General features: G+C 46.8%; 1 protein-coding gene across 7 annotated transcripts in view; it reads left to right on the forward strand.

Moving 5' to 3' along the window:
* The window catches only part of RXRA (retinoid X receptor alpha), a 128,291-nt gene that overhangs the window by 90,423 nt on the left and 20,254 nt on the right, over positions 1 to 17,614 (forward strand). For 5 of the 7 annotated variants that reach the window (XR_013834680.1, XM_079961360.1, XM_079961361.1 and 2 more), the window contains 3 exons: positions 6,173 to 6,323; positions 8,299 to 8,478; positions 15,218 to 15,274. Coding sequence is in view for 6 of the 7 variants with exons in the window: in XM_079961360.1 (XP_079817486.1) it covers positions 6,173 to 6,323; positions 8,299 to 8,478; positions 15,218 to 15,274 (388 nt within the window). In the remaining variant the exon portion in view is untranslated. The remainder of the gene's footprint in view (positions 1 to 6,172; positions 6,324 to 8,298; positions 8,479 to 15,217; positions 15,275 to 17,614) is intronic. The other 2 variants (XM_079961362.1, XM_079961365.1) reach the window with 1 other exon arrangement.

Raw genomic sequence — 17,614 nt, forward strand, 5'->3', positions numbered from 1 at the left:
GGTGTTGAGCATCAGATGGCAGGTGCCACTTGCAATCAGGTTATGCTCTGTCAGCGCTGAAGACCTAGCAGAGCAGAAGGACAGTTGGAGGATGTCTGGTTGTGGGCTGAGTCAAAGCCATCAGGGTTTGCTTCCTTCCTCTCTGTCTCCTCCCTCTCTCCACAAGACTGTCTTTTGCAATGCCCACAGTGGCATCTTTCAGGGACCCTGCTTTGTTTGGCATAAGGGGCTTGTGAAAATGACCAGTGCTGCAAGCCTCTCTCCCTCTCTTCCTCCCTCTTTAAGAAAATAGTGGCTGACCATATGCCTCAATGGCAGGACCCAAGTACAAGAGTCCTCTCCCCTCCTAGGTTTCCAGCAACAGGGATTCAGAAGCATGACTGCCTTTGACTATGGAGGAAGAACATAGTCATCAGGGCTAATAACCATTGATATTCTTCTCCTCCATGAATCTCCACCACTGCCTGCACCGTTGTGTGGCGGAGTTCCATAGTTTAACTCTGCACAATGTGTAAAAGTTTCTCTTATCTATCCTGAATCTCCCAACTTTCAGCTACATTACACGAGCTGAAAAAGCAAGAAAAGCTTCTTCCCATCTACTTTCTCCATGCCACACATAATTTTATAAAATTCTATCATGCCACCTCTTACTTGCCTTTTCTGTAAACTGAAAAGTCCCAAATGCTTCAGCCTTTCCTCATAGGAGAGCCATTTTGCTTGCCATTCTCTGAACCTTTCCCAACTCTACTACAATATCTCTGGCTCTGCCTGACACGGTCATGCGACCCCTAGGAAGTTACCAACAAGGGATCACGGACACCCCCTTTACAAGCAGCTTCAGGCTGGTGAGTGAGTGCGTTGCCGTAACTTCAGCTTGGATTTGGACTCCAAGGCTTCCTGGTTCCTTCTGAGGCTGTGATGTGCAGAGCAGGTGGCGGCTGCTGCTCCTCTCTTTTAATATTTAGCCCCCTCCCCTTTCTGTTGCTGCTGCTCCTGGACTGCCAGGCTGTTCTGGGCTCAGCCTGTGGAGATTGCCTGTCATCCCTTAGGCCATTCTGACAAGGACTTGGCGGGGGCCTGAGCCAAGGGAGGTGGCTGATGCTTGGATGCATTTAACTTTGTGGATGTCTTTCCTCTTAAAGGCAACAGTAGGGAATTTTTTAGACAAGTGTTTGTCCTTCGGTGTGTGTGTGTATAAAAAATATGTTGAAAGCTTCCTTAAACTGCATCAGACTGTGGGTCCATCTAGGTTCAGTATTGTCTGCGTTGACATGCGGTGGCTATCCAGGATTTCAGTGGCCCTTCCTCCGGAATAAATTAAGATTCTAGCCCTCATGGTTCTAAAGTTCTAGTTTAAATAAGGAGTGGTCTTATGCTGAGTCAGGCCACTGGTCCATCTAGTACAGGGGTCAGCAACCTAAGGCTCATGGGCCACAAGCAGCCCACAGGGGTCATTTAACCGGCCCACACGCCGCCCCTGAACTGAGCCGGCCACTTGGTGAGTCGCCACGCGCTGCGCTAAACCAGCGCAGCGAGGGGACTTGCTTCCATGGCGCCGGAAAACGTGTCTGTGCATGCGCAGATGTTGAAAATCACATCTGCACAGATGCTGGAAATCACACACGCGTGCGATCCAGCCCACAGAGGGATCTCCGCTGGAGTAAACCTTGCCAGCCCCAATCTAGTAGCTCAGTATTTCCTGCATGGACTGGCAGCAATGGCTCTCCAGGGGTACAGGCAAGGGACCTTCCCAGCCCAAACTGGGCATGCCAGGGATTGAACCAGGAGCTACCTGCAAACATCTGCTTAAGAAATTAAGTAGAGCCTGGCTGCTGGATCAAGCCAGTGGTGCATCTGGTCCAGCATCCTGCTCTCACAGTGGTCCACCAGGTGCCCCAGCTGAGGGAAGCATGCAAGGAGGACTGGCTCCCTCCTTGTCGTCCTCCACCAGCAGGTGAATGTTGTTGTTTTTTGGGAGGTTTTTGGAACTGACTTTTTTTTAAAAAAAAAGGAAAGGGCTTTTAATAGTTCTGTGCTGTTTCTATTAGTTGTATTTAATAGATCCTTTTAAATATTGTTTTAACTCTGTTACGGTTTAATTATTTTCTAATTATTAACTTTTAGCTTTTTGTATTTCATTTGTGTTGTTTTAATTTGTGAAAGCCACCTGGTCTGGAGAAAAGACAGGATATTGATACTGTTGATAACAACAACAGTTGTGTCCTTATCCACAAACAATGATAAATCCCCCTCATAACTTTTAAAATCAAAATCACCCAGCGCAGGGACAAAAGTTAAGATCTACCTGTGAAGAGAGGAGTTTGCATTCTTTTTTTCTGTTTTTATTTTTGTTTAGATTAGTTAGGTTATTTTATTGCCATGTATTAGATTATATGTACAGTTACAGAAAGGTAGCCGTGTTGGTCTGCCATAGTCAAAACAAAATAAAAAAATTCCTTCCAGTAGCACCTTAAAGACCAACTAAGTTAGTTCTTGGTATGAGCTTTCGTGTGCATGCACAAATTTTTTTATTTAGATTATATGAAAAGTCTTAATAAAAATCTTACTAAAACAATAATAATAATAAATCACCCAGCACACACACAAAAATAGGGGGTGATGTTCAGGTAAATTTACTCCAAACATTACTAACTTTTATTAGGACGTAGAAAAGAAAGTACTTCTTTGCACGGCGCATGTTTAAACTATGGAACTTGCTCGCATAGGAGGCACCAACTTGGATGGCTTTAAAAGATGCATTAAAAGATTAGACAAACTCACAGAGGAGAGGGCTAATGAGGGCTACTAGCCAGGATGCTATGCTCTGCTGCTGCAGTTGGAGACAGCAATGCTTCCGAATATCACTTTCTGGAAGCCACAGGAGGGTTGAGGGTTCTTGGGCTTGGGTTCTGCTTGCTATAGTTTCTCTGGTTGACCACTGTGAGAACAGGATGCTGAAGTACATGGGCCATTGGTCTGATCCAGCAGGGCACCTTCTTATGTTCTTAACCTAGTCATGCTCAGGAGGCTTTATTCTCAGTCAAAACCTCCCACACACTTTTTTGGGAAGGAAGGTTGGATCTGGCTTGATTGCTTGCAAAAAGCAGAGTGAAGAAATTCATCCACTGTCCCTCATCAGATGCTCTTTGGAGCGCTTGAGCACAGAAGAGGAAGGACTTCTTGGCGCCAGGGTGGGAGAGGGGAAGACCCCAGGATGTGTCGTGGTTTTGGGGCCAGCCACTGAAAGAGGAACCTTGGGAGGTTCCCGTTCCTGGGAGCTGAGTTGCCCGTGGCTTGAGGTTTCTTGCTGACACATGCGGAGCATCGCCTTTGCTGTGTACAGCCTGGGTGGACAGGTGATGGGAAAAAAGTGGTTGGGCACTCAGACTCTGAAGCCGTGATGCACAAAGTCCCCAAGTGAAAGCTTCTGAACAGTTTCGGTTTTTCATTCGCTGCCAGGCAGTGTTGCCCAGTGGTCAGGAAACTGTGGTCCAACCACACTTGGAGGCCACCAACTTTTCTATCCCTGCTGCTCCAGAAGGGAGGACCCAAACCAATGGATTCCAATTGTGAGGAAGGAATTTCCAACTAAAACCTTAGAAAGAACTTTCTGCAAGTAAGAGCTGCTTAATAATGGTATGGAGTCCCTTGGAAGGTGGTGGACTCACCTTCGTTGGAGGATTTTTTTCAAGGATCCGTTAGCTGTGATTCCTGCATTGCAAAGGGTTGGATTAGATGACCCTTACAACTCTGGAATTATATGATCCTATACTGGTTGTTGTCAGGATAAAATGGAGAGGGGCAACTCCATGCTTTGAGCTCCTTTGAGGAATGGTGAAATAGAAATGAAGTAAAATAATAATAACAATTAAACAGGAAAGGTCTATGTGAATGCTAGCTGAATCTTTTTCTTCCACGCTGAGATAAATAACATACTTGTGACTTTAGCAAGGCTAACCCCTACTCCTTGCTCTTCCTCTGAGCTGGTGATCACCAGGCAGTTTGCAAAGAAGCAACTGGGTTTCCCTTCCCCCATGGAAAGAAAAAAAAACACACGCCCACATATTCCTTGCCAAAATAAAGAGAGGAAACAAGGCAGCCAACTTGCAACAGGAAATTTTTTTTGCACCAGGCGGGTTCAGTCCTCAGGCGGAGACAGGACTGGGCGGAGAGAGAAACAGAAAGTGCTGATCTCAGAAGTTTAGAAAGGGGGGAAGCCCAGTGTGGCTGGGATGGCTTCCAGAAAAGCCACACATCTTCTTTAGGGGCACCACTGCAGGATCTCAATGTGTGACTCCGCGGTGGGGGCAGATAGATATTTGATATACGTGCATGCCGAATTCGGCAGAGATTTTATTGGCTTCGTGATAAAGGCGAACCTATGCAATCCACACTTCCCTAAACAAAACCTAAGAATGCAAGAAGAGTCCTGCTGGATGAGCCCAAAGGGAGCCCATCTAGTCCAGCATCCTGTTCTCACAGTGGCCAACCAGATGCCCCATATGGGAAACCCACAAGCAGGACCTGAGAACAAAGAGCCCTTCCCCCCTTCTGGGGTTTCCAGCAACTGGAGACTCTCCTGCTGCTGCTGTGGCTGTTGAAGGGGGCTGTCATCTTCCCCCACCCAGAGACTCCTCCTGTTGCCGCTGTGGTTGTTGGGGGGCTGCTGTCTCCCCCACTTGGAGGACTGCTGCTGCTGTGGCTGCTACAGAAGCAAAGAGGACTGCAGAGAGTACTGCAGGGGCCAGGACCCTGGGCAGGCAGAAGAAGTGGGAACAGCTGCTGCCCCAGGTGGGCGTGGTCCAACTGCTGGGGCAGCATTATAAAGTCTGCCTGCCCTGAATTCCATCTACCTGGCCCTGCAATGCCAGGTCAATGGTTCACAAGACCACTGCCATCCATGACTTGATCATGGATGGAGGACTTGACCTGGCATGTGTAACAGAGACTTGGTTGGATGAAGCAGATGGGCCTGTCCTTGCCACTGCTTGTCCACCAGGTTTCTCTTATGCACAACAACCTAGGTCATGTGGGCGGGGAGGAGGGGTTGCAGTGATTTTTAGAAAGTCATTAGCTTGCACCAAGCATCCTATTGGGAAGACCCAATTTCTAAGTGTATGTTCTGGACGTTGGGCAGTATAGGATTCCATTTTGTGTACCGACCTCCCAGCTGCACCAAGGATTCCCTGCCCAAGCTGCTTCAGGTCGTGGCGGATGTTCACCTAGAGACACCTAGTTTGGTTGTCCTAGGGGATTTTAATATCCACGCCAACACGACCTTACAAGGGGCCGCTTGGGACTTCATGGAAAGCATGGCCTCCATGGGGCTGTCCCTGAATAAGTTTGGCCCAACACATAGTCGCGGATAGGCTTTAGACTTGGTGTTCACCTCTATGGATGTTGGTGATCCAACACTAAGCAAAAGCGAAACAAAAGAAGTCCCATGGTCCGATTACTTCCTGGTGCAACTGGACTTCTCCACAACCCTTCCCCTCTGCAGGGAGGTGGGACCGATTCAGATGCTCTACCAACTGAGCTGAGAGGTCGAGAATTAGCAGTCAGTGTAAGCTGCAGTGAGCTAGATCAACTCTCAGTTTGACTCAGGATAATGCAGCTTCTTGCATTCCTGTTTGAATCAGCCCTTTATTCAGAACTAGTTTGGAGTATTGTACTTATTGGAACATTTGGATAGATGTGGTTTCAGATCTATCTTCGGCATAGAGTACATTCTGAGAGTGACCTAGGGGCTCCAGGTTTCTTAGTCTTTTTAAATGTCAAGGTTGTGCTCTCACAGCTGTTATCCTGGGATTGCAGTTCGAAAGCACGTCAAAGTGCAAGTAGATAAATAGGTACCACTCCAGCGGGAAGGTAAACGGCATTTCCGTGCGCTGCTCTGGTTTGCCAGAAGCAGCTTAGTCATGCTGGCCACATGACTCGGAAGCTGTACGCTGGCTCCCTCGGCCAATAAAGTGAGATGAGCACTGCAACCCCAGTCGGTCACGACTGGACCTAATGGTCAGGGGTCCCTTTACGTTTACCTTACACATATGGTATGCCTTTGTGCTACACAGTTAGTTGAAGAGCAGTCCGCTGTTTTGAAGTGCATTGCCTACATGTCGCTATGCATAGTTCTCTCGCTTGATGCCTCCTGTTTCCTTTTTTTCTCTTTCAGCTCAATTCTCCAATGAACCCTGTCAGCAGCACAGAAGATATCAAGCCTCCGTTGGGAATCAACGGGGTCCTCAAAGTTCCAGTGCACCCATCATCTGCCATGGCCTCCTTCACCAAGCACATATGTGCCATTTGTGGAGACAGATCTTCAGGTAGCACCAATGTTTTCAAACACCCTCCAGGGGGAGGCAGGATATGTGGGGCAGCAATGAGTGTTAGCTTGGGAGTTGCTCTATGCTAAGAAAGATCAGAACTAATTTACACCGAATTAGGGATTAATTTGTACTTATTTGTTTCACAAAATTTATACACTGCTTGATTGCAGTATGCAAAAAGATGAAACTATAAAATTGTCCCTAAGCAGAATTGATAATCATTTAAGAAATTTGAAAGGTTGAAATAACAATTATAAATAAATAATTATAAATATATAATATATAAATTATAAATAACAAACTCAAATGGGATTTTAGCAAGCCCCGAAAAGAGTACTGTTAAGGCCCCAGCCTTCACTTAAGAGGCAAAGGGTTAAAAGTTTAGGTGCTGTCACACACACAAAAATCCATTTCTTACAACGTGGAATAGGTGATCTTGTAGGTAAACTGGCCCAAAATTCTTAAGGGCTTTTTAAACACTAATTGTATCACTTTAGCTTATCTTTCTTCCCCGCCTCTGAATAAATTTGAAACAAGCCAAGCTTCTAGTCTTGCCATGGTAATGGACTGGGTGAGAGCCAACAAACGGAAGCTCAATCCTGATAAGACAGAGGCACTGTTAGGGGGCGGTTTCCTGGACCGGATGGCTGGGAGGTTGCCTGCTTTTAATGGGGTTACTCCCTTTGAAGGAGCGGGCATGTAGCTTGTGGGTACTGCTGGATCTTTTGCTGTCGCTTGAGGCTCAAGTAGCCTAAGTGGTACAGAATGCCTTCCATCAGCTTCAGCTGGTGGCCCAGCTGTGGCCATATGCTATGTTAACCTCCAGGTTAGACTAATGCAATGTGTTATACATGGGGCTGCCTCTGAAAATGGTTTGGAAACTTCAGCTAGTGCAGACTTCAGTAGCCAGGTTGCTCACTGGGGCAAGATGGCTTGAACATATTATGCCAATCCTGGCTGACTGCAATGGTTGCCAATTAGTTTCTGGGCCCAATTCAAAGTACTGGGTTTGACTTATAAATCCTTAAATGGCTCAATACTTCAAGGACTGCCTCTCCCCATATGAACCAACCCAGACTCTGTAATCACTACTACTTTGTGTGTCTCCTCCATGAGAGGTGGCAGCCTGAGAACCGGCCTTTTCTGTGGTGTCTCCCCATTTGTGGGATGCTCCCCCAGGGAGGCTCACCTTCGTTGCCTATATTAAGGTGCCAGGCAAAAACATTCCTCTTCTCCCAGGCCTTTGGATAATTAAACAATCTATGGCTTTTTAACCTGTGGGGGGCTATTGTTTTTGCTTGTTGTTATGTGGCAGGTGGCGCTGTGGGTTAAAGCCTCAGCGCCTAGGGCTTGCCGATCAAAAGGTCGGCGGTTTGAATCCCTGCGGCGGGGTGCGCTCCCGCTGCTCGGTCCCAGCGCCTGCCAACCTAGCAGTTCGAAAGCACCTCCGGGTGCAAGTAGATAAATAGGGACCGCTTACCAGCGGGAAGGTAAACGGCGTTTCCGTGTGCGGCTCTGGCTTGCCAGAGCAGCGATGTCACGCTGGCCACGTGACCCGGAAGTGTCTCCGGACAGCGCTGGCCCCTGGCCTCTTAAGTGAGATGGGCGCACAACCCCAGAGTCTGTCAAGACTGGCCCGTACGGGCAGGGGTACCTTTACCTTTACCTTTATGTTATGTATTTCTGTGTTTTTATACTGTAAAGCATCCTGTGATCCTTGGTTGAAGGGTGGTATATAAATTTAATAGATAAAAATATTCTCTAACCTTCCTGCAATCAATGACATACCTGAATCCTATACCCCTCCTGAGCCTGGAAAAGCCCATAGAGCTAAAAGAGAAAATGGGATAGAGCGGCACTCTTCCAACTTCCTGCTTCAGCTCCATGGGTTTTTTAACTATGCGCACGACCTCATGACCAAGTTAGCCTCATTATCACCGTATTGTTGCTCTTTCTCTGTCCCCGTACCCAGGTAAACATTATGGGGTGTACAGCTGTGAGGGCTGCAAAGGCTTCTTCAAGAGGACAGTGAGGAAGGACCTGACATACACCTGCCGGGACAATAAGGACTGCTTAATCGACAAGCGGCAGCGGAACCGGTGTCAGTACTGCCGGTACCAAAAGTGTCTTGCGATGGGCATGAAGCGGGAAGGTAAGGCGAGAAGGCGGCTCAAGACTTTGTGAGATCCAAAATTAGGTGGCAGGGTTCTGGGTTGAACCGCTTACGGCAATGCTAGAACACAGAGGAAGCCAAATATCCAGAGATGCGTGACATGCGAAAGGAATCACTTCTTCATGCAGTGCATAGTGAAAACTATGGTGTTTGCTCCTACAATACGCAGTGAGGACTAGCGACATTTGGATGGCTTTAAAAGAGGATTTGATGAATTTATGTTGGATAAGGTGACCAGTGGCCACTAGCCATGGTGGCAATGCTTTACCTCCACAGTTGAAGGCACTAATACTTCTGAATGCCAATGGCTGGAAAACACACTGTGGGGAGAGGGCTGTTGTAATGCAGGACATTTGGCTTGGTGGGCATTTGATATGGAAGGGGTCTTAGGTTCTCATGTGTTTGTAAGTTGGAGTGTAGTTGTCATTTAAAAAAATGTTATCCCATATATTAATCTTGGATGGCCTTAAATGTGAATCTAATTATCCTGGAGGGCTTTAAAATAGGATTGGACAAATTCATGGAGGGGAATACTATAGCAGGCTACTAGCCGTGATTGTCCATGGTTTGAGGCAGCAATACTTCTGAATCCCAGTTGCTGGAAGCCACAGGGTGGCAGAAAGCGCTTGTATTTGCGTCCTGCTTGTGGGTGGGTTGCCCATCAGGGCATCTGGTTGGTGACTGTGATGTCTTATGTTCTTAATCCCCCTGCTTTGAAATACTATATTAGGGAGAAAGGTTAGAAAAAACTCCGCAGCAGAATGGGGTTGCAACTTGGGAGTTTTTCTGTAACTTACCAGTGTCTCATTTTCCATTGGCTTAAGCTACCCTGCAAGGTAGTTTCAGTTGTCAAGTGAGCCAGGACCAGTGTTAGGAGAAACTCAGATATATAAGCTAATCACCGTGTGGAATCTTAAACCTAGGATATGATCGCCATGGAATGTGTAGATGCCATTTTTCTTGAATAGGCTTTCTCTTCTTTTTCTTCCTACTACTACTGCCACTACTACTACCATTACTAATATTACTACTACTTTCATTTCTATTGTTACTTCCATTTCTATACTGCTTTACATTTTAAAGGAAAAAATTGTCAAAGCGGTTTGCAACACATTAAAACATGGATAGAACAATCCAGAATAAAACTAACCCAAGCTTCAATGAAAATATTTCAGATCCTTCTCTAAGTGACATTTTTGCTTTCCCCGTATTTAGGTCTGCTTAATTTATATAGCTGCCCCATAGCAGAAGTACTCTAGGAAGCCTGTGTGGTGTATTGGTTAGAGTGTTGGACCAAGACCTGGCAGATCAGGGTTCAAATCCCCACTCAGTTATGAAACTCACTGGGTGATCTGAGGCCAATTGCAGCCTCTTAACCTACCTAACATGCTTGTTGTAGGGATTAAATGAGGAGGGAGTGAGTCTTGTACTTTTTAGAGAAAAAAGTGAGATGTAAATGCAATAAATAAGCTCTTGCGCTTACCCACTTAAGAAAGCTGGAGGGGTCAGCCAGATGGAGACATCGGTCACCAACCCGGCAACCAGAGATCTGCCCATGGCCATGACTGGATCCGCGCCAGTTGCAAAATGTGCCTGGCACCTGGGGAGTTTCTAACACTGGCCAGGACCGTGTCCATCTTAGGCTTGGGATGTGAAGGACAGAGCAGGATAGGGGTACCCTTGCAGAGCTTTGGGGGGTGATGCTCTCAGCTTTGCTTCACTCCCCCCCCCCCCCGCCGCCTTAGCTAAATACAGGCACTCAAAGAACTGTTTCCCCACCTTCCTGCACATCCTGTGTTTCTGCCCTGCCTGCAAGAGGCAAGCTCTCCCGAGCATCCTTCTCTGCATTGCCCTAAGCACCAAGCGAAGCTGTCGTGCTTGATCTGTGGAGTTATTCAAGGACTTGCACGTGCAGCTGCTGGAAATGTCAAACTCTTCTCTCAGGAAGGTGATGGACAGAAGGGTGTTTGGAAGGAAGTGTGGAGGGCCCCAGAAAACAAAACAAGAATATATATGATGGGAGGGTGATGTCAGGTCTTAGGTGGCAAGTCAAATGTGGAACAAGGTTGGCTGTAAGCAGAGCCTTGCCTGGGCCAGACTTAAGAGCCTGCCTAACACAGCATCCTTATCCCTTCAGTTGCCAATCAGAATGCAAGAAGCTGCTTTGTATCGAACCCGATCATTGGTTCATCTAGAACAGTGCTGCCTACACTGACTGGCAGTGGCTCTCCTGGATTTCAGGCAGGGAGTCTCTTTCCCATCCCTACCTGGAGATGCTGCTGGGAATTGATTCTGGGACCATCTGCATGCAAAGCAGATGTTCTTAACCACTGAGCCATGATGCTTCCATTCTATGTCTGCAAAGACTTTATGATCTGGTTTTCAGAGGTTCCATCGGGTGGAGAACATCAGGCCTGAGGACCAGACATGGCCTTGTGGCCCTCTCTTTTCTGGCCCTTGGGACTCTCCAAGCCACACACCCTCACTGGCCTTCTGCTGCCCCCTTCTGGGGTGCCTTTGGTGGCTGAAATGTGTCCTTGTGTCAGGAGTATGCCCATTGTTTGCCTGGAAGGAGAAAGATGTACCGTATTTGTTGCTCTATAAGACACACCCAACCATAAGACGCACCTAGTTTTTAGAGGAGGGAAACAAGAAAAAAATATTCTGAATCTGCGCAGCGCCTCTCCAGCAAAGCGGGAGGAGAAACGGAAGGTGCTTTGTTTCTCCTCCTGCTTCGCTGAAGGGGCGCTGCGCAGCTTTCCCTCTCTGCGCAGCGCCTTTCCAGCGAAGTGAAGTCAGAACAGCAAGAGGGATCGCTATGTAGCAAAAGCAGCGATCCCACTTGCTGTTCTGGTTTCGCCGCGCGAAGCCTCTTCAGGGCAGGGGGAGTGTTCCTCCTGTTGCCCTGTAGAGGCTTCGCACAGCTATCCCAGAAGTCAGAACAGCAAGAGGGATTGCTAATTTCGCTGCACAGAGATCCCTCTTGCTGCTCTGGCTTCAGCAATAGCCGCGCAGCCTGCATTCGCTCCATAAGATGCACACATATTTCCCCTTACTTTTTAGGAGGGGAAAAGTGCATCTTATAGAGCGGAAAATATGGTATGTAAAATGTTGGGGTGGCGAGGGATAAAAGCTTTTGGCTTTTGCATTGCCATAATTTAGAGTTAACGTCAGAATTGCAGGTGAAAAAGTGAGGAAAAGATGCTTGGTGTTTATAAAATTATGCATGGCGTGGAGGAAGCTTTTCTCCCTCTCTCAGTGTCCAAAGAAAGTGAATGTTTGAAGATTCCAGGGAAATAAATGAACGTACTTGGTTAAACTCCGGAACTGCCACAGGAGGCATTGATGGCTACCAACTTGGATGGCTTTAAAAGAGGCTTAGATTAGATGGGGCATTGGCCTGATCCAGTAGGCACTTCTTGTGTTTTCATGTGCCACTGCTAGGAGGGGTTGTCATGTGGAGCAAAAACAGGATTTATGTTTGGGCTTGTTCTTAAGCCTGTGGGGTAAATGCTTAATTCCTCCCTCCCCCCACCCCCCCACCCCAATAGTGATGCTTCAGTCTGTGTGGGAGACATGCGGTTGCTCAGTAAGTATGTTCAGAGTGGGGAAGCGGGTGTTTGTGAGTGAAGTGCAGTCTGCTTATGCTCAGAAGCACTGTCTTTATTCAGCTGTTGTTGTTTTTGTCTAAGGAATGTTCTGGAATTCGCTGACAGATAAATGAGTGCAGGCATTCAAGCTTCAAAGATGTTGGTAAACAAGCCTAGGATCATTTGATGAAGGGCAGTACTATATGTGGATTTCTTAAATAAACAAGTAAATGAAAATGCCACTGCATCCTGAAAATTGTATACCTGCAATTGCAAAATACATGTACACTTCTGATATTCTTAATGCTGCAGTCATGTATTTACTTAAGAGCAAATCCTATCACATGAAGCAGTTGCTTACTTTGCAGGAAGCACACACAGGGTTATGGCATGAACATTTCGCAGAGAAATGTAGAAATGCATGCAGTCTGGAGCAAAAGAAGCAGAGTGAGCTGGTGGGCAGATTCATCCCGATGTGAGAAACTCGGATGGCTTTGCCCCACAGTCCTGAAATCGTCCCGTTTCCCTGGGTTTTTTTACGGATTGGTTGCACAGAACTAGAATTACGGTAGCCTCTTTCCCCTGTTTATCCTGGAATGACTCTCTCTTGGATTTGTGCTCTTGGAAGGAGGTGGTTGCACAATGACCCATCCCTGAGTCATCTTGCCATTGTTGCTCGCTGGCCTTTAGCAAATGAGTTGGATGCAGGCACAGGGCTGTCCATGGCAGGCAGGCTGGTTTCAGAGGCAGCTGGTCTGGCATCTTGGGTGGAGAGAGGGAGGGAAGAGAAAGGGGCTAAGTGAGCTGACAGCAACCCATGCCAATCTGGTGCCTTCCAGGCACTCTGGACTGTAACTCCCATCAGCTTCAGCCATCTCAACAGTACAACATGAGGGCCATGGTGAACAATTGTGCGTCCATTGTCCACAGCATTATATGATGCCGCTCGCTCTGGCTAGTGGGTTGTGTAGTCCATAATATCCAGTAGGGTGCTGTGTTGGGGAGAGACCCATTGCTGGGCCAGAAAAATATGGTTTTCTGTTACACACACACACACTTACGTATATGGGGCACTGCTGTGTGAAGTGCTTTCCCTCCTCTGTTCAGTCTAGGTGCTTCCTTGCACGCCTGCCTGCCCACTGCTTATCATGCTGCTACCTTTTGGTGACAATGTGAACTGCAGAGCATGACGACATCCTTCCATTTTTATGTATATAGGGAGATAGATCAATATAGATTTAATGTCTGCATTGTTTCATTCCTTCTACTCCTCCACTCATGACACACTCTTGTGCATTTTTCATATATAACACATCCTCTTATATGTTTGCGATGCATGCCGTCTGACTCAGAAAGAAAGCCTTTTGGAGTGGGGATTTTCTCCCTGAAATAAAATATGCACAGAATTTCTAGTTTTAGGGAGGAGGGTCCGGGGCTCAGAGCTCATTACAGGCACGTGCTTGGCATATTGCAGGATCTGCCTGAGATTCCTCATGTGGTGGGGGATGGGTATAGTACGATTTTTTATTATTGTATTTATTTTATTTATTTATAACATGCAACCCCCACTGTTTAACCAAAAAAGGCTCCCAGGGTGACTTGCCAAGCTCAGTTTTAAGCATCCAATTTAAAAAGACACAGCATGCAAAGAAAAATGGAATGGGAGGGAAGAGGAAAATGCAAGCTGAAGTGGAAACTCTTAAAGTTGCAGTTCTTTAAAGTCACATCTGAAGTCTATGGTGATTCTGGCTGTCCTTTCACGCACGCACGCACGCGCACGCACGCACGCGCGCACACACACACACACACACACACACACCAGATCCCTAGAAGCAAAGCAGGTGACAACATGTAGGCTAGGAGGACAACTTGCCACACATTTTGTTTATTTATTGCACCTACATCCCAGTTTTTCCTTCAGTGAGCTTAAGGTGACCTACATGGTTCTGCCCTTCCTCATATAATCCCCACAACAGCCCTGTGAAGTAGGTCAGGCTGAGAGACAGGGACTAGACCAAGGCCACTCAATGAGTTGATGAGATTAGCAGTGGGGTCTCCCAGGCCCCAGTCAGATGCTCTAACCAGTACACCACACTTGTAGAAGAAGAAGAAGAAGAGTTTGGATTTTATATCCCGCCTTTCACTCCCTTTAAGGAGTCTCAAAGCGGCTAACAATTTCCTTTCCCTTCCTCCCCCACAACAAACACTCTGTGAGGTGAGTGGGGCTGAGAGACTTCACAGAAGTGTGACTGGCCCAAGGTCACCCAGCAGCTGCATGTGGAGGAGCGGAGACGCGAACCCGGTTCCCCAGATTACGAGGCTACCACTCTTAACCACTACACCACACTTGTACCTTTAATAATGATGACTACCACTCAGTTTTTAAGCATTTCTGTTGGTAAAACATACTGAGGCAAAGATTGTCATTAGTGCATATGGTTGATCTTTTGCAACTGGTTGATCTCAGGATCCCCCAAACCCCACGGAGGGAGTTCCTGTCAACTCCTTGAGCTTTTGTAGAAAGGGCGTGTGTCCTGATTCTGCCCAGCAAAGATTCTGGAAGAGGGGGGAGAGGGAATGATGCCATAGCAAAGAGGCCTCTGGACCTCAAGCACCATGACCAGGCGGTGTCTACCTACCTACTCTGAGCTCAATAAGATTATTTGCAGTACATAGCAGCCTTCCCTTTGACACCATTGGAAAGTGGCTTGTCTGTTCTAGAAAGCTGTCCATAGGGACAGAGAATTCAGAGGGAAAATAACAGAGGCTTCTAAACAGCCACACTCCTGGGCTGAGTAAAAACTCATTCTAGGCATTGTATTTTTATGTTGTGAACCGCCCTGTGAATTTTGAATGAAGGGCGGCACACAAATTAAACAAACAAATAAAATAAACCCTTTGCAAGCTGGATAAACATTGTCAGACCCTGACCCCTGTTTTTCTTTTCTTTTCTGTTTTTAATGGATCATTTTTGACAGGTGAAGTGCCATGCTTTGTGGATGGCGCTTTCGGAAAATAATAATAATCCAGAATAATACTTTGGATAGTTATAATGTCAAACAGCAGCAGCAAGAGCAGGATCATTTACTACCGCGATGTTTCATTTCAAAATTTTTACTCTATTACAGGGATGGAGCACCATCCATCCCGGCCCACAAGACTCCCTGGAAGGCAGGAAGAACAAGGTATTATTCCCATTTCAATATTTCTAGACCAGCTGTTAAGCAGCAAAAGAGAATGTTTATATATCTGGAGGTGTAAAGATGAAACAAGCCCAGAGCTAAACCAGTTCTTTCTTCCTGGTTCCGCCAGGCCAGATTCTCCCCCCCCCCCCATGGAACTTTTCCCCTTTCCAGTTTTGGAAGCCTGATTAGCTTCAGATGCATAGAATCATAGAATTGTAGTGATGGAAGGGACCTCCAGGGTCATCTAGTCCAACCCCCTGCAATGCAGGAATCTCAACTAAAGCATACACAACAGTTGGCCACCCAGCCTCTGCTTAAAAACTGCTTCCACCTCCTGCAGGAGACCGTTCCACTGTCAAACAGTTCTTACTGCTTAGTCAGAATCTTCTTTCTTGCAACTTGAATCCATTGGTTGGGTTCTCCCTTCTGGAGCATTAGAAAACAATCTCCATCCTCCATGTGACAGCCCTTTTAGATATTAGAAGATGGCTATTGTATTACCTCTCGGATACAATTTTTGTTTTGTTTTGTTTGTTTAAAGTAAATGAATTCAGATTAAATGCCTCCCAATTGGACCAAGAAATCCTGACCTACCAGAGGTGGCCCAGAGGGAATCTGGAATTGTAGCGTTTAACTGATAAGTACAGAGTATTAGGGTGAGAGGCAGGGTACATGGGAATCCCTTCAAAGAGGAGGTGTCCCCTCTGATTTTGGAGGAAGGGTTATTTAAAAAGGTAAAGGGACCCCTGACCATTAGGTCCAGTTGTGGCTGACTCTGGGGTTGCGGCGCTCATCTCGCTTTATTGGCCGAGGGAGCCGGCGTACAGCTTCCGGGTCATGTGGCCAGCATGACTAAGCCGCTTCTGGTGAACCAGAGCAGCGCACGGAAATGCCGTTTACCTTCCCGCCGGAGCAGTACCTATTTATCTATTTGCACTTTGACGTGCTTTCAAACTGCTAGGTTGGCAGGAGCAGGGACCGAGCAATAGGAGCTCACCCCGTCACAGGGATTTGAACCGCCGACCTTCTGATCGGCAAGTCAAGGGTTATTTACTTGTTCATAATTAAATAATAATAATCCGTAACACACTTCAGCCAAAAAAAATTTAAAAATTAAAAAGTGGCTTACAAATCACTACAGACGAACGAAGCAGACCTCCAGCACCAGGACTGCAATCTGAAAAGATATGGCACAAAAGGAAAACATGGAGTGGGAGGAGGAAATAAGCAAGCTCTGTCACAAGTCCTTTACCCCTCTTTTCCTGCATTATTTCACTGTGCATTTGCGGCGTTGAAAAGAATTTGCAAAGCAACGCGTGCATACAGTGGTACCTCGCAAGACGAATGCCTCGCAAGACGAAAAATGTGCAAGACGAAAGAGTTTTCCATTTTTTGAGTCGTTCCGCAAGACGAATTTCCCTATGGGCTTGCTTCGCAAGACGAAACATCTTGCAAGTTCTTGCAAGTTTTTTTCCTTTTTCTTAAAGCCGCTAAGCCGGTAATAGCTGCTAAGCCGCTAATAGCCGTGCTTCGCAAGACGAAAAAACCGCAAGACGAAGAGACTCGCGGAACGGATTAATTTCGTCTTGCGAGGCACCACTGTATTTTTGTCCCATCATGCAAGCATACGCAAAAGAACTTTGTAGGGTAATCTTACTGCTTGGTGGTACATCCCTGTCATTTTTTATTTATTTATTTTATTTTTTTTGCTGCTTATGAGTGCCGCCTTAATTAAAGGGCTATGTGCAGATCATATGCATTGCCTGGAGGGTGCTGATGTAGTGCCATCACTGTGCCTTCGCGAAGCTTCGAACTACTGTTGTCCCCAACTATTGGTGGCAATGATAAGTAGCCGCTGATTGCTGTATCCTCCATGAATTTGCCTTTCAGCACCATCCGGATTGGATGGCCATCCTTTATGCCATATGTTAGCAGATACCATAGTTTATAATTCCTCGCTGCATGAAGAAGGACTTTCCTTTACTCTGTCTTGAGTCTTCCAACATTCAGCCTCACTGGATGCCTAGGAGTTATGGGAGAGGGAGAATAAAAAAAATTCTCTCTAGCCACTTTCTCGACACCAAGGATTCTTTGGACTGCTGTCATCCCTGACTCTTGGAGGTAATGATGGGTGGATACAGTGGGTGGTGGTAGTTATAATATGGAAAGGTGCCTCCGAAGGAAAGCCCTCTGGTGGAAGGGCTCTGGCGATTGGAAATCCTGGAAGCATTTTTCTATACGTAGAAGCCCAGCTCTGGTTGGGAAGGAGTGACACACAGGAGTCAGGAACATCTGGGGGCAGTGCCATTGCAGAGAGAGCTTTGAGGGGTGAAAGGCAAG

This window comes from Podarcis cretensis (assembly GCF_951804945.1).
Source record: "Podarcis cretensis genome assembly, chromosome: Z".
In the NCBI taxonomy this organism is placed as follows: domain Eukaryota; kingdom Metazoa; phylum Chordata; class Lepidosauria; order Squamata; family Lacertidae; genus Podarcis; species Podarcis cretensis.